The 18288-nt window shown below is 38.7% G+C and overlaps 2 protein-coding genes and 1 non-coding gene across 4 annotated transcripts in view; all 3 read left to right on the forward strand.

The window, feature by feature from the left end:
- The first annotated feature begins 794 nt into the window (after window positions 1-794).
- Window positions 795-10437, forward strand: LOC116333117 (dynein intermediate chain 4, axonemal-like). Its single transcript, XM_031756265.2, has 17 exons — window positions 795-977; window positions 1138-1267; window positions 2438-2550; window positions 3613-3692; window positions 3938-4094; window positions 4542-4681; window positions 4792-4914; window positions 5084-5272; window positions 6033-6169; window positions 6435-6521; window positions 7148-7299; window positions 7444-7595; window positions 8034-8146; window positions 8266-8364; window positions 9545-9768; window positions 9901-10054; window positions 10318-10437. Exons 1-17 carry the CDS (start codon window positions 949-951, stop codon window positions 10366-10368), a joined length of 2130 nt encoding a protein of 709 aa, XP_031612125.1. The 5' UTR covers window positions 795-948; the 3' UTR covers window positions 10369-10437.
- A 2029-nt stretch (window positions 10438-12466) lies between these two features.
- srpk2 (SRSF protein kinase 2) overlaps window positions 12467-18288 on the forward strand; it is a 74366-nt gene continuing 68544 nt past the window's right edge. Inside the window, exons 1-3 of one of the 2 annotated variants that reach the window (XM_039615906.1) lie at window positions 12467-12567; window positions 14637-14813; window positions 15024-15090. In XM_039615906.1, coding sequence (XP_039471840.1) covers window positions 14798-14813; window positions 15024-15090 — 83 coding nt within the window. In that variant the 5' untranslated portion in view covers window positions 12467-12567; window positions 14637-14797. The remainder of the gene's footprint in view (window positions 12568-14636; window positions 14814-15023; window positions 15091-18288) is intronic. The other variant, XM_039615904.1, reaches the window with a different exon arrangement.
- Window positions 13012-13085, forward strand: trnat-agu. Its single transcript has one exon. It is a non-coding gene; the product is annotated as a tRNA-Thr (tRNA).

Below are 18288 nucleotides of genomic sequence, written 5' to 3' on the forward strand. Positions count from 1 at the left end.
AAAGGAGCCTGTCTGCCGCTTGATAGTAAAGGTCTAAGTAGTACAAAGTCCTCGGCTTAAGGCTTAACCAAATGCAAATCTGTGATCACTGAAATGTGAAAGCATATTGGTATCCTATGGTATATGCTTTTTTTAACACCATGACTGAATAGAAAAAAATTATTTTTTAGGGCTGCTGATTTTTTAAAAAGGAATTGTTTATTAAGTACTATTGAACAATACAGGTCCAGGCAATAGATGGATCAGTACATTTGTGGAGTTTCCTTTCGCTCGTGTTTTCCTTTACAGTTCCTTTAAGTCTTATAAAAACAGGTGCAATGCAATCTAAAAAAGGCAGCAGCACCAGATGATGTGTGGTACTCTATTATAACAGCGGCACCGTGTCAGCTCTTTACTGTCACCTTGTGGAACTATGTGTAATTTTTCTTACACCTTTACGCCTCTCCTCATGCCGTTACAACACCACACTGCTGCTCACTTGAGTAATCATACACCTTCTCTACTAATAATACTGACTTCCACACTCCATGGTTATCTTATCTGTCAGATTGTTTTTATTTCATTAAAGCCTCTTTAATTTCAGTGGTTACTGGGACTCCATATATAGAATAACCAGTCAAATATGGTTTAAGAGTTTGCTTTAAAAAAAATCCCGTCTTTGCTGTAATATAAAAATAACCTTTTATATTTATTCCGCTTTTTTGTTTTGTTTGTTCCCCTCTTGAGATTATAATTCCGCTACCATTTCGCCCAAGAGTACTTTAGTAAGAAGTCAGTTTCAGATTGGTGGGACATTATTGTTAGACATAAAGAAGAAGATGGGGGGGCTTTGCTGTGTGACACTAACTTCATGTTCAGGCTAAATAACGATCATAGGTCGTTAGCTTTGAACCATTGCTGAAATTGCAGAAAAATTAGCTTTGAGCTCCAAATTAAAGAGGAGAAAAGATGAAGAAAAGTAGTGGTTGGTCTAGTAGGTAAGTTAACTGTTTATAAAATGTAAAAAACAATTAAGTAAAGTGTATGATTAGAGAAAGTTATAATAGCATTAGCTTATCTGGGGTAGCTGTCAGTGATAGTTAACAGATTAGCTACTAACGTAAAACTTATGGTTGTGTTCATTATGCTTTGTTTCAGAACTTCTCTAATAAAGAAATCCTCAGGATCAGGACTTTGTCAAGGCAGTTTACCAGGCAATGGTTTTAACCAAAAAGAAAAACCTGAGGACCAGAAAAGGAGAAATAAAGATCTTATTGGAAGAGTTCGGGTATTTAGCATTAGCTTAAAGCTCTTTCTTGATGATGGTGATGCAGGTTCATATCTTAATATCTTCATTTATAGAGATTTCTCATGTAGCCAGAAGAAATTATTATTTTGCTGGGTTTTTTTCTTGTTTGTTTTCTTTGTTTGTTTTTTGGGGGGGGGATGGGATAACTAAAAAAAAAAAATCAAGTTCATTATCTTAAAACCTTGACTCAAGATCAGTCAGCATTTTAAACACGCAATCAATAAGTCTAAATTTTGGGATAATAACCTAAAATGTTTGCATTTTTTTCCCCCAGTGGAAGAACCAGGCTTTGCTTTGCATATCTACTTGCCAAGCTCCAGTAAAACTTGCAAAAGTGGAACCATAAATGTAGAGACCATAATCATCACCTTCAAAATAAAAGTTATGCCTTAGTGTTATTGTCAACACAGTTAAAAAGGTGCAGCTTTTACTTTGAAATATTCTACAGTTTGTATGCATCTTGATACAAATTATATTGGTCATTTCCTTATTGGTCATGAAGGTAAAATATATAACCGACAATTAAACAAAGTGCAATACGTAACACATCTAAATAATAGAAGAAGAACATTCTGGAAAAGTTACAAATGAACTTTGGATAAAATTTGGTATTAGTTATGCTGATATAAAGACGATTTAATAACTTTAATACTTAATAATTGCTGTAAAAGTAGAAAAATTAAATTTATCATCCTGTCTACATCTGCCACCTCTTCCTCAGGCTTGCAACCTCTCTTTCTTGCTGTTCACACTGCTCCTCTTCATCAGTGTGCAGCTTTTCACCTTCTCAGGTCTGATCTTCATGCCTGAAACCCGTTTGATATGTCTGGTCTGTTACGGATTTCACTCTTTATTTGCTCAGATTTGTTCCCCAAACTCTGGACTCTCTGCTCAGTTCAGCTATTGTTCTGTGTCTGAAGCACAAAGAAAGACAAAGATGAAAACCTCTGTTTTGATCCCTTTCACCTCTGACTGGGATTTAGGTTCTTGTCAAACCAGCTAACTCAAAGAAAATTAACTTTAAGTTATTTCTCTTTGGAACAGAAAACCTCAAAGTTCTCTCATCTAAATGGTTAACAAACTGACTTTTAACTAAAACTTCCTGGTTAAAGCTGGCAACCGTGTGACTTTGACTCCGTGTCTTTTCAGGTGGTGGATGATGATGGCGATGATGTCACTCCCCGCCCCCTGGTTTGCCCAGTGCCAGGATTCCAAAAGTCCCTGGATGAACTCTTTTCCAGCATCCTTAAACTTTCCAGCAGGTACTAGATGGTTACATTGGATATAGTTTTGTAATATTTTTAATTTGTTGTCATTTTTACATTTATCTTTTCAATTCAGTTCAGTTCCAGTTAGTTTCTTGAGTGATTTTGTTTTTCATTTTCTAATTATGATGAAGGTGGTATTTTCCATATGCAGATATTACATGATTAGAATGGTTTAGAAAGTTAGCTTTTTATAGCACATGCTGTACTTAGAGTCCTGTAGACATCCCAGTCTCAACACATGTTTACATCAATTCCTCCTCATGGTGATTCAGTAAATACTATCTTAGTTCTTATAAGACTTTAAACATTTAAAGAGATAGGAACATACAATTTTAAAAGTTGCACTTTTATGTGGGCTAAAAAATTGCAATCCTTTTGACTTAATGTTTTTAAAAGTCTGTAGGATGATCCTTTGGGATTTGTTCCTAAATTAAACACATACTTCTACTAATAGATTTCTTAAACAAAATACTTACATTTTAAAAATAAACTGAACTTCTTGAAGGAACTTAATTGATGGATGGATAATGAAGCTGCTGATAGAAAAGTCAACAAGTAAATAATCAGAAGATCAATATGAATCATTGAAAACACAAATAAAACATTTGTGAAAATTACCGTCTTCTGATTTTTTAGTAGTAAAAACTATCAATGTGCCATTCATCAATTAGAATTATTATTAAGTGTTAGTGGTCAAATAAATACAAGTACCAGTACTCCAGAATCTAAAATCAAAGACAATTTAAGTCAGTTTTACCTTTTATTTTAGTTCGAGACAACTATAATAACCTCGCCCATCTGTGTAAACTTGCTTGGATATGATATTTTTCACGTCTTTTTAAATGTTTTACTCTTGCACTCTTATGAATCCACTTTGTTTTCATGTTATTTGTTGTTATAAGAAATAAAGTTAATTATCAAAAAGGCAGATCTGGTGGTGATTTCAGTGAGTGGCAAAATTAGTAAGCAGCCCAGTGATGGTGACAATGGAAATTATATGGAGTACAAGCGTACATATATATACTAAATATGTTTGTTCATGTGTATCATTATCAGCCATCCCATAGGTCCTACCCAAGACTCATTGAATGCAGAGATTGAGGATATTTTTCTTGGACAGACACATCCACCTCCACGTGATTACTCTTGTTTTTCTTTTTAATATATTCTCTCATTATGTTTATTGTTGGAGTGATTTTCTCTTTCTGGTACTAATATTGCCCTTTGTTTAAAAATTGCAATTTCATGACAATTCATTAACATTGCAGTTCTAAAATCACAAATTCTACTGTATTCAACATAGTACACTTAAAATGATCCCACATCGTCTTTTTGCCTTTTATTTGAATTAGGCTTTTTCGTCTGTTTTGTCATGTGTCAGAGTTGTTTAAAAAAGGAGATGATGCGGAACAACATGTAAGGGAGAAGATGGTGGGTGAATGTGATTATATCTCGCTTACTGAAACCGAAACCATTACGTTCCTGGACATACCCCCCACCATAATCTCAGTGGTCGATGATGACGCAGAAGCAGTAATGTGAGTGGAGGGTGAAAACACTAAATAACATTCATCACAAGTTGTGTAAACTGAATATTTTTATATTTTGATGAATTTTTAGCTCATCCAGCCAGAGGTCTGATGAGGCTGTCCATCATCACCTGTCAACAGTTCACAAGAATTGTTGTTTCTCCTACATTATTGGTTGTAATTTAAACAAACATCAGCATACATAGTGATCACCTAATGGGTCTTCACCCAAATAGTTCTGAAGGTCAAAGTCACATTTGTTCTTTGTCTGGTTATCATGTAATTCTGTCTCTCACTCTGCCAGCCTGACAGACAAGAAAATCTAACACAACTTCTGACATGCACTGGCACTTTATGTATTTCACTGAAGAAAGCCTTTCACATGCAGTATGCGTGAAGATGCAAATATGCTAGCCTTCAGTTAAAAAAATATTTTTTCTCTCTCCTCCTGTGTAGACAGAGAAACCTCAGCTATGCTGAGCTTTGCAAGAGCAGAATGTGTAGTGATAAGTACATCGACAGATCGATGCAGACATTAAATGGAGCCCTTAAAAACAAACTGACCCAGAGTGAGAAGACTGGTACTGCTGGAAAGGGTAAGTCTCAGTGAGAATGAAACACCTCACACTTGATTAACTGAACAATTAGTGGTTATCAATTCAAAAAATAAATAAATAACGTGCTATTTTTTCTCTGATATTTAAAGGTATGGCGGCTACAAACTGGGACATCTATGACTCTCTTTACAAGCAAAATGAAACCTTTGAAGGTGAAGAAGCTGATCACAAGGAGAAATCAGTGAGCAGCAGGAGCAACACCACTGACACAGGTAACTCCAACTTCAGTTGGTACTTCAGTTCTTTCAACTTCTAAGAATAAATACATGTTTGTCCTTGATATAATAACCACACTTTTGATGGTCTTTCCTATTTCTGTTTATTATAAACAATTTTCTCAAAAATAAAGATTTATAATTTTCTCATTGAACATTTTCTCAGACAACACCATCAGCTCGCTGCCAGAAATGCAAATTTGTGGAAGCATTTTAAATCCTGAGTCAGAACCAGAGAAAGAAATTCTTCTGCCAGAGTTATTAACAAACGTCTCATGTTTTATGGAAAGGACGGTTGTATTGGACTCTTTTCAGGCCAGTTTGGCTGCTTATAGACAGCTACCAATATCTGAAGGTAAACTCTGCTTATATCCTCTTTCTCTTTCTGAACTCTAGTAGTAGCTTGACATGATTTCCATCCATCCAATCATCTATCCAGCCATCCATCAATCCATTTTCTCCTACTTATCATATTCAGGGTCTTGAGGGAGGGTAGCGTATCCCAGCTATTATAGGGTGAGAGGCAGAGTAAAGCATGGACAGATCACTAGTCTTTCGCAAGGCTGTCTGTTTAATTCTAGCCAGACACACATTCTTTGGGGCTGCATCTAACATAAAACTCTGAGGTGTGGTGCTGTGGTGACAAGAAAGTAGCCAAAAGTATCATTCATAATGTCTCTTTCAGTCAAATTTTTTCTGATTTGCTATCACTCTACACTGACAACCAGAGCCATGTGTATGAGAGGGTATATTAAGGTTATCCCCTCCAAGAGTAGAAAGTACTGAAAAAAGCTCAGAGAATTAACAAAGACAACGTCGGGAAAGAAAACAGGACTGTATATACACAGAGGATAGTTTGTTGTGGGACACCGGGGAGGAACAAGGCACCGGTGAAAGTAGTCAACAAAAAGTGAAGAACGAAGGAGACAATCAGACGGAGAACTTAAAATGAAAACAGACACACAAGAAAGCACAACGTAATGTCCACCTGCTGAACATTAGAGAGGCTTCATTTTTCAGACAGGGAGGCTATGTCCATATTTTATATACAGCCTTTAGAAAACCATAGCATATTTACATTAATACTGTATTAAGTGTATTATGTGTTGTGTAAGGCTCTGACAGAATGGCGAAGCATGGAAAACACAGTGAGGAGAGTTTAGATCCTACTCTGGAACTTCTCTGGGCATTCACTTGTGAGCTCACCAGAGGATACTGCATTACCAGCATGGCCTGGAACAGGCAGAACCCGGTAACAAAAGAGAAAAAAAAACAAAGACTAAAACAGTCTTTGTCATGAGTCTCATTATCATTTGTGTAATTTTTGTCCGTAAGCAACATTTGATAAACATTTTTCCTGTGTGTAGACTTTGTGAAGCATTTTAGACACGATAAAGCCTCATTAATGATTATAGATGAAGCAGAAGTGCAGGCATTGCCCTTTTTCTGGTTCTACCAATATTAATATTTGTTTACAATACTTCATTTAAACTGCTGCTTTTGTTGTGCACTGCAAGGATATCCTGGCAGTAGGATATGCAGACTTTGACTCCAGGTGCCTGAAACCAGGTCTGATCTGCTGCTGGACCATCAAAAACATCATGGTATGTTTAGACATTACTGTATTTTTCTTGTTTGTTTTTTATTCCTGCTATCATATTTATCTCAGTTTGCCCATATTACAAGGGTTAGGTGGGGTGGCCAATCAGAAGATTTAAAAAAAAAAATTGCCTTTGTTCAGCTGATCGCTTCTAACATCCTGGAATGTGCCTCAAGAGACTCCCACACCACATGCTTTTTATCTTAATATGATCCGAGGTACAAAAACACCAACAACACACCCTGTCTCTGGATTGTGTGGAGGTCAGAAAGGTTTCTGTGTTAGGAAAGCAGCTGGTCCAGATGGTGTCCCAGGGTGTGTACTTCATGTATGTGCTGATCAGCTGCTGGAGTTTCTCATAAGTATTTTGAACCTTTCCTTATCCACTGCTGTTATCCCAGTGTGGCTCAAAACCACTACTATTGTGCCTCTCCCTAAATAGCACAATATAGGGGTTGCCATATATTGTGACCACTGCTCGATTGCAGTCAAGCCTCTCAGTTCCTTGTGCTTCAAGAGGCTGATCCTAGCACATATCAGAAAGCAGCATCCTGCCATACTTTTAATCCCAGCTTTTGTTGTTGTTCTTTTAAACATAGTATCCTGGTTAAAACTCTGTCCTTTGTGCAGTGGCCAGAACGTGTCTTTCACTGTCACAGCAGTGTGACATCCCTGGATTTCTCAGCTAACGACCAGCTTGCCGTGGGAATGTTTGACGGCACTGTAGCCATTTACAACATCTGTATTCAAGACAGCAGTGTTGCATGTGTTGCTAGCAGCAGGTGAGCACTGTATAGTGTACGTGTGTGTTAGGCTCTCTATTAGTGTGTGGACAGAGGAGCATAAAGTAACCGTATACATAATATGTCAAGATTTAAAAAACACTAATAAAAATCTGATTTCTTTTCTAATCTTTCTGTTTGTAGTAAATCCTCCAAGAGGCATCTTCACCCAGTATGGCAGGTCACCTGGACTGCAAAAAGGCTGGAGTTATCACTGGCAGATGTTCTCGTCTCAGTGTCATCAGATGGCAGGATTGCCAAGTGGTCCATCAGGAGCCATGATCTTGACTCCACAGGTACTGCAGTCTGCCCCTAGCTATTGTTCCCACTGTGCAGTTACAGTTTTTACAGTCAGCTGCACTGATTTCATAACACGCCTGGATTATCTATGGAGCGGATTCACAGCATAATGCAACTTTTTAGTGCCTATACCAACAAACTATTACACAACTAACACAGACTACCATTAATGCTCACGTTCAAATTAACATGCATTTCTAGGAAACAAAAACGTAAAACTAAGTATAAATAGTCATTTTTTCTTTGCCAGGTTTCTAAGTAGAGGAAGAGTGGAGGACATACAGCGAATATAATATAGCAGTAATAAAACAAATGCTGGTTAATTATTTTAGATTTTATGGAGCTTCTGTAAAGTGTTACAATGGAGCGCAGTGGTTTAACACTACAGTAACATTTCAAATATCTGCATGGTCTATAAAAATATTTGTTCTTAGACCTGATGTGGTTTAGGAGCGATAAAGAGTGCAAAGAGGCTGCAGAGAACCTGAAGAAGAAAAAAATGGTGCTGTCCAAACCTAATGCTGTTTGTGTTGACTTCCATCCAACAGTAAGAAATTTAAGTGAGCCAAATACTTTAGCCAAAAAAGTCTTGTCAGTAATCAAAGTGTGAAAATGTCTTTTTTGTATGTTTTCTAATTTCTCGCCCATGTTGCATTCCTCCTGCAGGACTTTGGTATTTATCTGGCTGGCACACAGGAGGGCCTTATCCACAAGTCTTCCTTTTCTGAAGGTCACAGCTTTCTGGCCACTTACAAAAAGCACATTGTAAGTGCTTGAGGGTAAACAATTTGACTGAGTCATATTTGAAATGCTGTTTAAGTTAGTAAGGATTTCCAACTGGTGGATCAGTTTACATCAGCTGATAGGGTTATTCTGGCCTAGTGATCTTGTTAAATACAAGAACTACTAGTTAACTGAATTAACTCTAAAGAAAAGTCAAAGACTAAAAAGATAAATGGTGGCAGCTCCTTATTACTGACCTGGTTTAGCCTTGTGTGCCAATGCTGTTAGCCCCTGCTACCAACTCTATTTGCTGTCATCTGACATCATCTAATAAAAGCAAAGACAGAATTTTTTTTTAATGGAAATGGCATCACGCACTGGTAAACTTCGCCTGTTTTGAAGCTTGATTTTAGCCATCCCTATTTTGTCTATTTGGACCCAGAAGTTCAGATCTGGATGCAGTAAGTGAATGACTCATCCTCACATGGACATGCAAGTGAAGATGGACAGATGGCCATGTATAGACACAACTTATAATTTAATATTAGCAATTAAAAAATGCATCACATAGCCACAAATAACTGGTAGTTAGTGCTGAATAACGTACAAATAGATTAATATTTATAAAAACTGAGCACAAAATGAACACAGACTTCTTGGATGGGCTGTTAGTGCCATTAATCACTCAGCAAGTCATGCTATCTGTCAGCTGATTGCATTCAAAATAGTCCAAAAGGCCTACTACAACACTACAGATACAGTTATTAGGCCCAGGTCAGTCATTACATTTAGTGGTGGTAGAGCCTCAACATCTGTGAAAAGTGCTATATCAGTAAACTTCACTTATCCACTAATGCACAAAGACCCCTTTACCCTTGGTTCAACTCTTGTGCTGGCATCCACATCATCTACTTTTAACAGCTTATCTAATTCATTGAAATGTATAAATTCTACTTCCTCATAGTCAAAAACATAGATGTCCAGAGTAAAATTTGTAGAATTCTGTAATAAAACAGAATTATTGTAGGCATTTGCATCCATATAAAAGTGACAAGAATAAAAAAAAAAACAGCAGCACAAACACTACTGTCTTCTGTGATGTGATTGTTACTTTACTGCCCATTTGATTTATCACTACATTTATAATATTTATTTAAAGATGAAAGATAGAGGCAGGCAATTCCAGAGTTTTCTCTTCATGTCTAATCTTGCTCTCTCTCAGGGCTCTGTGAACCACATTGAATGGTCACCATTCAACCCCGATGTGTTTTTGAGCTGCTCCAGTGACGAGACTGTCCAGATGTGGAAGCAGGGCCGCCCTGTGATGACGTTCAAGTCCATTCACCAAGGCCCCGTGTTCTTTGCTAAGTGGTCCCCAAACTGCTCCACGATGTTTGGAGTAGTTAAAGAAGACCAGGTGGAGATCTGGGACCTGAATTTGAGCATGTGAGTCCATCGGATTGAGATCTCAGTCTGCTTTGAGGTTTTTGTACTTTACCTGTTGTTTTCACCTGATTTGAAGTGTGATCTGATTTGAAGAGATCTGCGTTCACTAAAAGCAGAAACATTTCTTTGCAGCGTGTTTCCAACTATTGTGCACCATGCTGAGCCTGGTGTGAGGCTGACATCCTTGCTATTTGCCAGGGGGACAGAGTGTGTCCTTGTAGGGGACAGTGGAGGTCAAGTGACAGTCTACAAGCTCAAGAACTTCAGAGTGGGAGAAAGCAAGCAGGTAAAACTCTTCTACATGAAATGGATAAGAACAACCGTGTAATAATAAGTTCAAAACATTGATCTTGTTTGTTTTTCATGTTTTTTATACTGAGAATGCAAACTCAGCCACACAGTGAATAGTAAGTCTTGTCTAGAAGATATAACAGGTATACATTTAGGAAGAAGCATCAGTGAAAAGAGGAGAGAAACGGCACACGCTACTGTGACGTAAAACACATAAGAACTTGTAGAGATGTCAGACTGAGGTTTTGTTTCTTTCAGGTGAACACTCTGGATGAAATCACCCAACATACCATTTCCAAATATTTCTAAGTTTTTGTTCAGAAGTTTCTTTGCCTTTTGACTTTTATGTGTTGTACCCTGCGATAAATAAAGTTGTGGATCTTTGAATTGTACTTCTTTTTCATTTGTAACTGAATGTGATAAGCAAAAGATAGGTCTGACTGGGAAACCACACTTTCAATGTGTCTTACAAGTCATTACCCAGCAAGCACATCCTGGATAATCCTTGTTTCTCTAATAATTACTATAATATATAAAATAAACTTCATGTTGATATCAGCATGACCTGAAACTAGTGACTGAGCCCCTAAAGTCATCAGGAAAGTGCTTATTGAGGTTGTTACAGTATCAGAAAAATTAGGGCAAGTTTCACTCGGATGCCTCTTTGAAACAAGTGGTATCGCCCCCTGATGGCCATTAAAGGGAGGATTAAGCTCCCAGACCTCTAATGTAAAGACATTAGAGGTCTGGAAGCTACTATATGTCCATCTTTTATATACAGTTTATGGAAGGAAGCCTTTTCTAAAATTCTGTTGAATATAAAATTCAACATAAAAGCTGAATATAATACAAGAAAGTACCACTATTAAACAAAATAGTTTAAAACATCATCAGAATGTTTTCAATGAGTGTTGCTTCTTTATATCTAACCATGAAATGTTAGAGGCACAAAATGAACCACTTCCTCTTTGTTATTGTATTTGGCCTGTATGAGCTGGGGCTAAGATTTCAGACACAGCGACTGTTCCCAGCAGGCCAAAGACTGAAAGATGTAACTGACAGACGAGGCAGATCTGTTAAGTTTTTACCCCGCTGTGATCTGTGGCTGTAAGGTCACATATCCTCACATCATGTTGCTTAAGTCAGCTCCTCTCTGCTTATATTAAAACAGTGAGTAACTACAGGGAGCGGAAGAATTAATCCCATAATGATAGGTCACAGACAGAGCATGTGATTCTGGTCAAGATAGAAGCATGAAAGACTGGAAAATGGCAGAAGGCTTTCGTTTGTGGAGGGAAAAAGGATTTGAGCTTGCATTGCGGCACAGCAGGAAGTGAACCTGGATTTGAAAGTAATGTGACCATGTTGCTTTCTGAAGGCAGACAGATTGAAACTCACTGTGGGTATCTTTTTACTCAGTTTACATGCCTCCAAACCTTTTTATAGATACCGTGCAAAGTATCATTTAAGTTTGTTTTTCCTTCTGAAATATTTTTGTATTGTAATTAGGATTTACCTCGTTTTTTTTCTCAGTTTTTAACACTAAAAACAGAGATAATTGTGATTTCATTCATTTTAAATGTGAGGCAAAGATAAAAACAGTTTGATGGCAAGAAGCACAGTTACATATTGATATGTCCTAAAGGAACATAGCAGCTTATCATATGCAATGTTTTGTGACATTAGCAAACAGTAAGGTGCACCATACAGTCGCCGGCCACTGCATTAGGTACACTTGTTCAGTTGCTCATTGACACAAATATGTAATCAGCCAATCGCATGACAACAACTCAGTGTGTTTAGACATGTTAAAGACGTCCTGCTGAAGTTCAAACCAAGCATCAGAATTGGAAAGAAAGGTGATTTAAGTGACTTGGAACATCTTATGGTTGTTCACCGCAGAAGGGCTGCTATTTCAGAAGCTGAAGCTGACCTACTAGGATTTTTCAACACATTCATCTATAGCAGGGTGTCAAACTTAAATGAGTGGGCTATTGCTGGGACAGACATCTCACTGAAGGGTCACTTTAGTGTTCAAGTAGTACAAAAACCAACAAGAAAATTCCCGCCAATATTTTCGAAAATGTAGTGTTTTCTTTGTTTGTTTGTTTTTACATGAGCTCAACAAAATGAGACAGAAGATTGGACAAATGTTGCCTTGTCTGATGAGTCTCCATTTCTGCTGCCACATTCAGATGGTAAGGGTCAGAACAACATGAAAGCAAGGAGCCATCCTGTCTTGTATCAGCAGTTCAGGCTGCTGGTGGCGGTGTAATGGTGTGTCATGTTCTCTCGCCACACTTTGGGCCTCTCAGATGAACATCATCATCAAGCATCACAATTCAGTGGTGGGCGTTATGGACGGCCTTTGGGGGTCCAGACCTGTCCAAAAAGATCACTGTGCCCGCTAATCAGAATTTAAAGCATGACCCTACCGGAAACCGCGAAAGTAATGGAAAAGTGATGAGCACATTCTGCGCTCACCGCGGCCAACGGCCCCGGTGTTTGGTGAGTTCATCAATCCACGAGAGAAAATTCCTCTCCTGAGTGTTTCCTACTTTTCCCGTGTAATGTAAGATATGTGTTTTTGCACGTTTACGGCTGTGGCTACAGTGCACTATCCGTGTATGAGTGTATCACTGTATCGTGCATGGTGTGGTTTGAAGTGGCTAGTTTGTCCTTCGGTTTGTTGTGTAGCCTGTAAAGGTGGTCCACTGTATGCTTAGTACGCATATAGCACTGAGTCCTGCACTAATGTGTAAAATGTAAATTTAACGGCTCTTAAATGCATTTAGTTTATAACCTCTGTGCTTTTTACAGCATCTCTGGCTGTGTATTATTTTACGGCACAGCCAGTTTTAAATTGAACTCTAATTTTTTCGACAATATTGCCTAAATTGATCGTTGGGCCATCGCGGCTACGCAAGATTTGGCACGACGACGTCGCACAGCGGCGCCGTGGCTTAGTTGGTTAAAGCGCCTGTCTAGTAAACAGGAGATCCTGGGTTCGAATCCCAGCGGTGCCTTTTCGGTGCGCCAGGAGAAAACTTCATGTTGCTGCAGTAGTGTCATTAAAGCACCTCTTTGTTAAAAAACACAGAAGGCTGATGTCTGGGAACATGAAGAGCTTATGAAGCAGTTTAATTCACCAGAATACCAAATCATGTGATGATAGCTGATTGTGGAAAATATTAAGATAGAAAAAATAATACAGCCTGAAGAACAAATGGGAAAAAAAACCAGCCAATCTCAATACATTTAGATATGTAACATGGTCAGGGATACTTGCTGAAGCATCACAGTGGGACAGTAAAGGTGATTTAAGTGACTTTGAATGTGGCTTGGTAGTTCAGAAACTGCTGATCTACTTTGATTTTTCCACAAATCATCTGTAGGGTTTACAGAGAGTGGTGGTCCATAAAAAGAGGAAATATCCAGTGACCGGTGATGTCAGAGGTCAAAGTAGAATGGCCAAACTGCTTTGAGCTGATAGCAAGGCAACAGTAATTTAAAGTACTACTCGCTACAACCAAGACATGCAGAAGAGTATCTCTGAACACACAACATGTTGAACCTTGAGGCAGATGAGCTACACCAGCTGAAGATCACTACAGGTGCCACTCCTGTCAGCGGAGCGTAGGAAACTGAGGCTAAAATTCCCATAAGCTCACTGTGATGGAGCGACAGAAGACTGACAAAATGTTATGGCTGAGGCTGATGGTGGTGGTGTAACAGTAGGGGATATTTTCCTAGAACACTTTGGGCCACTTAGTACCAACCATGCTTTACTTTAATATGAGCATACTTGAATATTGTTCCCGACCTGATCCCTCATAAAGGGATGGACATGGCTCAGATAATCTCAAACTGATTTCCTGAACATGACAGTGAGTTCATGGTGTCCACCGTCACCAGTCGCATCATGGATTAACATGGATTACAACCCACTTTACCTGGGTTGGGATCCATTAAAGTGGGTTGGAATCCGTCCTTTTTTAACCAAGGATTTAAATCCTTGGTTAAAATAAATAAATAAATTAATTAATGAATAAATAAATGCAGTTTAAAATGGAAAATATATTTATTAGAACCGTATAAGCTTTTGTGTAATACACACTGGTAACCAAGGATTTAAATCCTTGGTTAATAAAAGAAACAATCTCTTCTTCAAAGAGCGATCTGGCCAAGAGGAGAGCATAGACTGTAACAACAATCGTACACAAATGCAGCCGACCCCTCGTACTAGCATGTGAACACGCAATAACATACCAAGTACATTATGAAGGGTTTTTTTTTTTCAAATGAGATGTTGGGATGTCTGCTTATATGCTGTATTTTTATGAACTACCAGCAGTTTGGTTCAGCTCCTCATGCCAATCATTTAACATTATTCCCTGAATGAACTCCATCACTACCAGTGTGTATTACACAAAAGCTTATATGGTTCTAATAAATATATTTTCCATTTTAAACTGCATTTATTTATTTATTTTTCTGTTCCTGAGATCCAGAAAAAAAACAACTCCAAAATAAGATGCTGTCACACCCTGAGTATTTTGTGTCGCTGGTCCGCGTAGGTCTGCTTGCAACCCCTTTTTGAAACGACAGAGGGCGTGCGTGTCATCCATCGGCAGAGGGGTTAGTGTGAGTGAGAGAGTGATTCAGAGACACGCAGGGGGACCTGGCTGCTGCTGCTGCCGCCGTGCTGCCTGCTCCTGCTGAGGGAAGAGGAGGAAACATGAGCTCCAGGAAAGGTGCGTATAACTCATCCTCCAACTTAGCTACGCTAACCCGCTCCTGTTGGCGGAAGTTATGGGTGTACGTAGCCCGTGAGGGTATGCTAAACGCCATCCAGCCTCGTTGATGATGTGTGCTTGTTCTCTCTCCCCCACCGCCACCTTTCCTCCTACACCCTTCCCCGGACTCGTCTGTGTCTGTGAATGAACGTAACCTCGGACCGGCAGTGATGGCCATCCAGGCTAGAAAGAGGAGGCCGAAGGGGAAGAAGGATAAAGCGGGTCACCATCGCAGGTAAGCGGGGCGGCAGCGGGAAAGTGTGGACGTGAAGTGTTTGTTTACTGACAGCGGGTCCCTCTCTGTGTGACACAAGCGCTGCTGCCGGTGCGTTGGCGGTATGACCGTGGACATATGGCACGGGCTGGTATTTTCATCCACAGGCGGGTTCCCGTGGAGTGTTTCGAGTTACCATTTACATTAGATGTGGACGGTGCGGTCCCCGGGTCTCCACCTGATTCCCCCAAACGACTGAGTCCTGCACCGCTTAAAACCTGCACATACTCGTGTAGTTTATTTTGCATGCCTGAGCCTCCAGCACACATGGTTTCTTGGTAGATTTTTTTAAACTAGGGTTTCAAAGGTAGGATTGACAGATGTCACGGCTCATTTCCGTTTTATTTTTAGCGATGGCAGCACCAGACTGGCATGGAGTAAACGCCCACTTACATCGCCTAACCCGTGTGGGGAGTCTCTGGCATGGTGTTATGTAACTTTTCTTGGCTCTCCCGGTGCATTGTTTCCTGGTTTTGCCAGGCAGCTTTACAGTATGGGTGCACGCGCAGTTCGGCGTGAGTAGTTGCAGCCCAGGCTGGCGTGCCAGCAGCGCAGTGGCTGCGTAAAGTGCATGTGAATTGGAGTGGAGAGAGTGGGGGGCTTTCTTCATGGCGTGATGCTATTGGAGCGACGTCACCAGCAGCCGAAGAAGGCATCAATTAGGTGATACCAACGGTGCAGACACCCCAGGGTGGCTGCTGGTGGCTGGAATGTGCTGGAATGTCCCAAACACCTGGACAGTCACAGTGAAACCAGATGTGCGCAAAAATAGCCATTTATAAAGGCAGATGTTCCTAAAAATAGAGAACTGACTCCACAACTGTCTTGTAAATAAAACATGACTCATGCGGTGGCCCTACAGGTGTCCTGTAATGGATGCTGGCTTGTCTTTAGCCCTTTAAATGCTGGGAAATGTAATGTAGTGGCTAATGGTGAAAGGACTTAACCCCCCCCCCCCCCTCCAAAAAAACCCAACAACAACAACAAACAAACAAAAAAAAACCCCGAAAAGAACCCCTCCACTCTGTAGCTAACATTTTAGCTATCATTTTTCTTTGGAGGTTAATCAACAATAATATTCCTCAAAATTCAGCAGATCCCCCCAAATATAAAAACATAAAAACAGTATATTACAACATTTGAGATACTACAACAACAAAATATTTGCTCATAAACTGCTTAGACGATGCATCAGTTATCTAAAAATATTTGGCTATTATCAGCTCACTAACAGATGTGACAGCAGTTTTTTTTAATGTAATGCATTCCCCTCAAAAATACCTTCATTATGTGATATAAATTTCTAAATGAATGACTTTTATGTTTCTAAATGAACTACACTTTTATCGCATTGATATCTGGAAGAAACACAATATATGAACAAACTTTTTATTTAAAAAAAAAAGAATTTAGCTGAGTTCCTTTGCACTCTGACCTTTAGAATATCCCTTTAGAGAGGCTGCAGTTATGTAATGCTTTCAATACTTGGCGATCAAGAAACCCTGACGCTTGATTAAATATGGTTAATTTTTGACCGCACTATGTGAAGTGTTAAGTGTGCCTCAAACATGTTTTGGCACATCTGTGCTTCAGTTTATGGTTACATATCAGATTACGCAGGTGCCAGTTCCTGAATTTGGCGTGCTATTATTGCTTCTTTATTAAACTTCAGTTGTAAAAGTGTGAAAAGCATGTATTTTTACATGCTTACAGTAGGTTTTTGCATTTCTAATCATTTCTGATTAAATAAAAGCTGACATGGTGAAATTATTTTCACTGATGCAGATTATCATACAGGTCATCAGTTCCACAGTTTAAATTCTCTATCAGGGTGAATGATTGATAACAAGCTTTATAAAAAATAGAACAGTTTTGACAGTATACGCTGCAGCTTGATGATGGTGTAGGGCAGCATATTCCTTTAGTACAACAGCCAAAACAGAAAAAAATGTATGAGCAAAACAGTCTAAATAACAATAATACATATATATGTATATACATATATATGCATACATAACAGGAAATGACACAAAGTGCTTTGCATTTGATATCATCAGATTGCACTATACAGGAATATATTAGAGGAACAAAGAGTCAATGGGGAAATAAACATGGCAAGGATAAACATATTAATAAAATAAAGATGGACTTTAAACACCATTTAAAAGAAACCTTTGAACGAGCTAAAAGCAAGGGTAAAAAAACCACAAGTCTTTAAATTCAGATTAATATAGATATGATTTGAAATGGGATATTATTCCAAAGTCTGGAGACAGAATGTGTTGTAAGCAGATCAGAAATGTAATGTGGGGCTAACCCATTAATGGCTTAAAAAACAAAGAGTAAAAATGTAGAAACACCTCTTATCAGAGAGCCAGAACAGATGTTCTGCATTATAGTTGTCCAGTCGAGAAATAATAAATGCATGGATTACTGTGCTGAGGTCTACTGGGGATAACAATGACTTTATTTTTGCAATATATCTGAGATGGTAAAAGCTGTCTTTCACAACCGTTTTTCTCTTGTTTATTAAAATTCAATAAACTGTCAATAAAAACACGTAGATCTGTAAGCTGATTTTGAAAATTAGCACACAGAAGACCAAGAGTAGAGCTGATACTGGAAACTAAGCTGGTCCAAAAATGATCACTTCAGTTTTCTTATCATTCATCTGAATGATATTCATTGGCATCTAGCATCTGACGTTCTCCACACAGCTGAACGGGTTCTTCAACCAACATTACATTCTCTGTGAAACTAGTAGGTAATGCAAGATTACCATAAATATTAATAAAATGAAAACAGATTTTGCTAAAGGAAAATATTTGAAAGCAAAATAAAACAAGGAAATATTAGAAAGTATTAAAGTGAGTCGGCACACAAAGTGACAGAGTGAAATTAAAGTATATAAATGTAAACTGTTTGATCCCTGACATCTATCAGAAGCACTTATGTTTTTATCTCACTGTCTGTGTCTCTTGATCTTGTGCTCTTTCTCTCACGTGGTGTTTAAAAAAATAGGTCACACATGCATCCATCCATTCATTCATTCATACAACCATTTATCCATCCCTGTAATGAGATGCTTATTCAGGTCAGGGTCACAGTTGCATCAAAGTAAGCTCATACACAGACTCCCAAGCACAATCACAGTCTCTC

This window comes from Oreochromis aureus, linkage group 7 (assembly GCF_013358895.1).
Source record: "Oreochromis aureus strain Israel breed Guangdong linkage group 7, ZZ_aureus, whole genome shotgun sequence".
Classification (NCBI taxonomy): domain Eukaryota; kingdom Metazoa; phylum Chordata; class Actinopteri; order Cichliformes; family Cichlidae; genus Oreochromis; species Oreochromis aureus.

Bases quoted from the DNA above. Each gene is read 5' to 3' on its own strand.
- LOC116333117 (XM_031756265.2), top strand. From the start codon at position 949: ATGAAGAAAAGTAGTGGTTGGTCTAGTAG. The intron at 2,551-3,612 runs GTACTAGATGGT...TATCATTATCAG, and splicing joins ATCCTTAAACTTTCCAGCAG to CCATCCCATAGGTCCTACCC. The intron at 6,170-6,434 runs GTAACAAAAGAG...GTGCACTGCAAG, and splicing joins CCTGGAACAGGCAGAACCCG to GATATCCTGGCAGTAGGATA.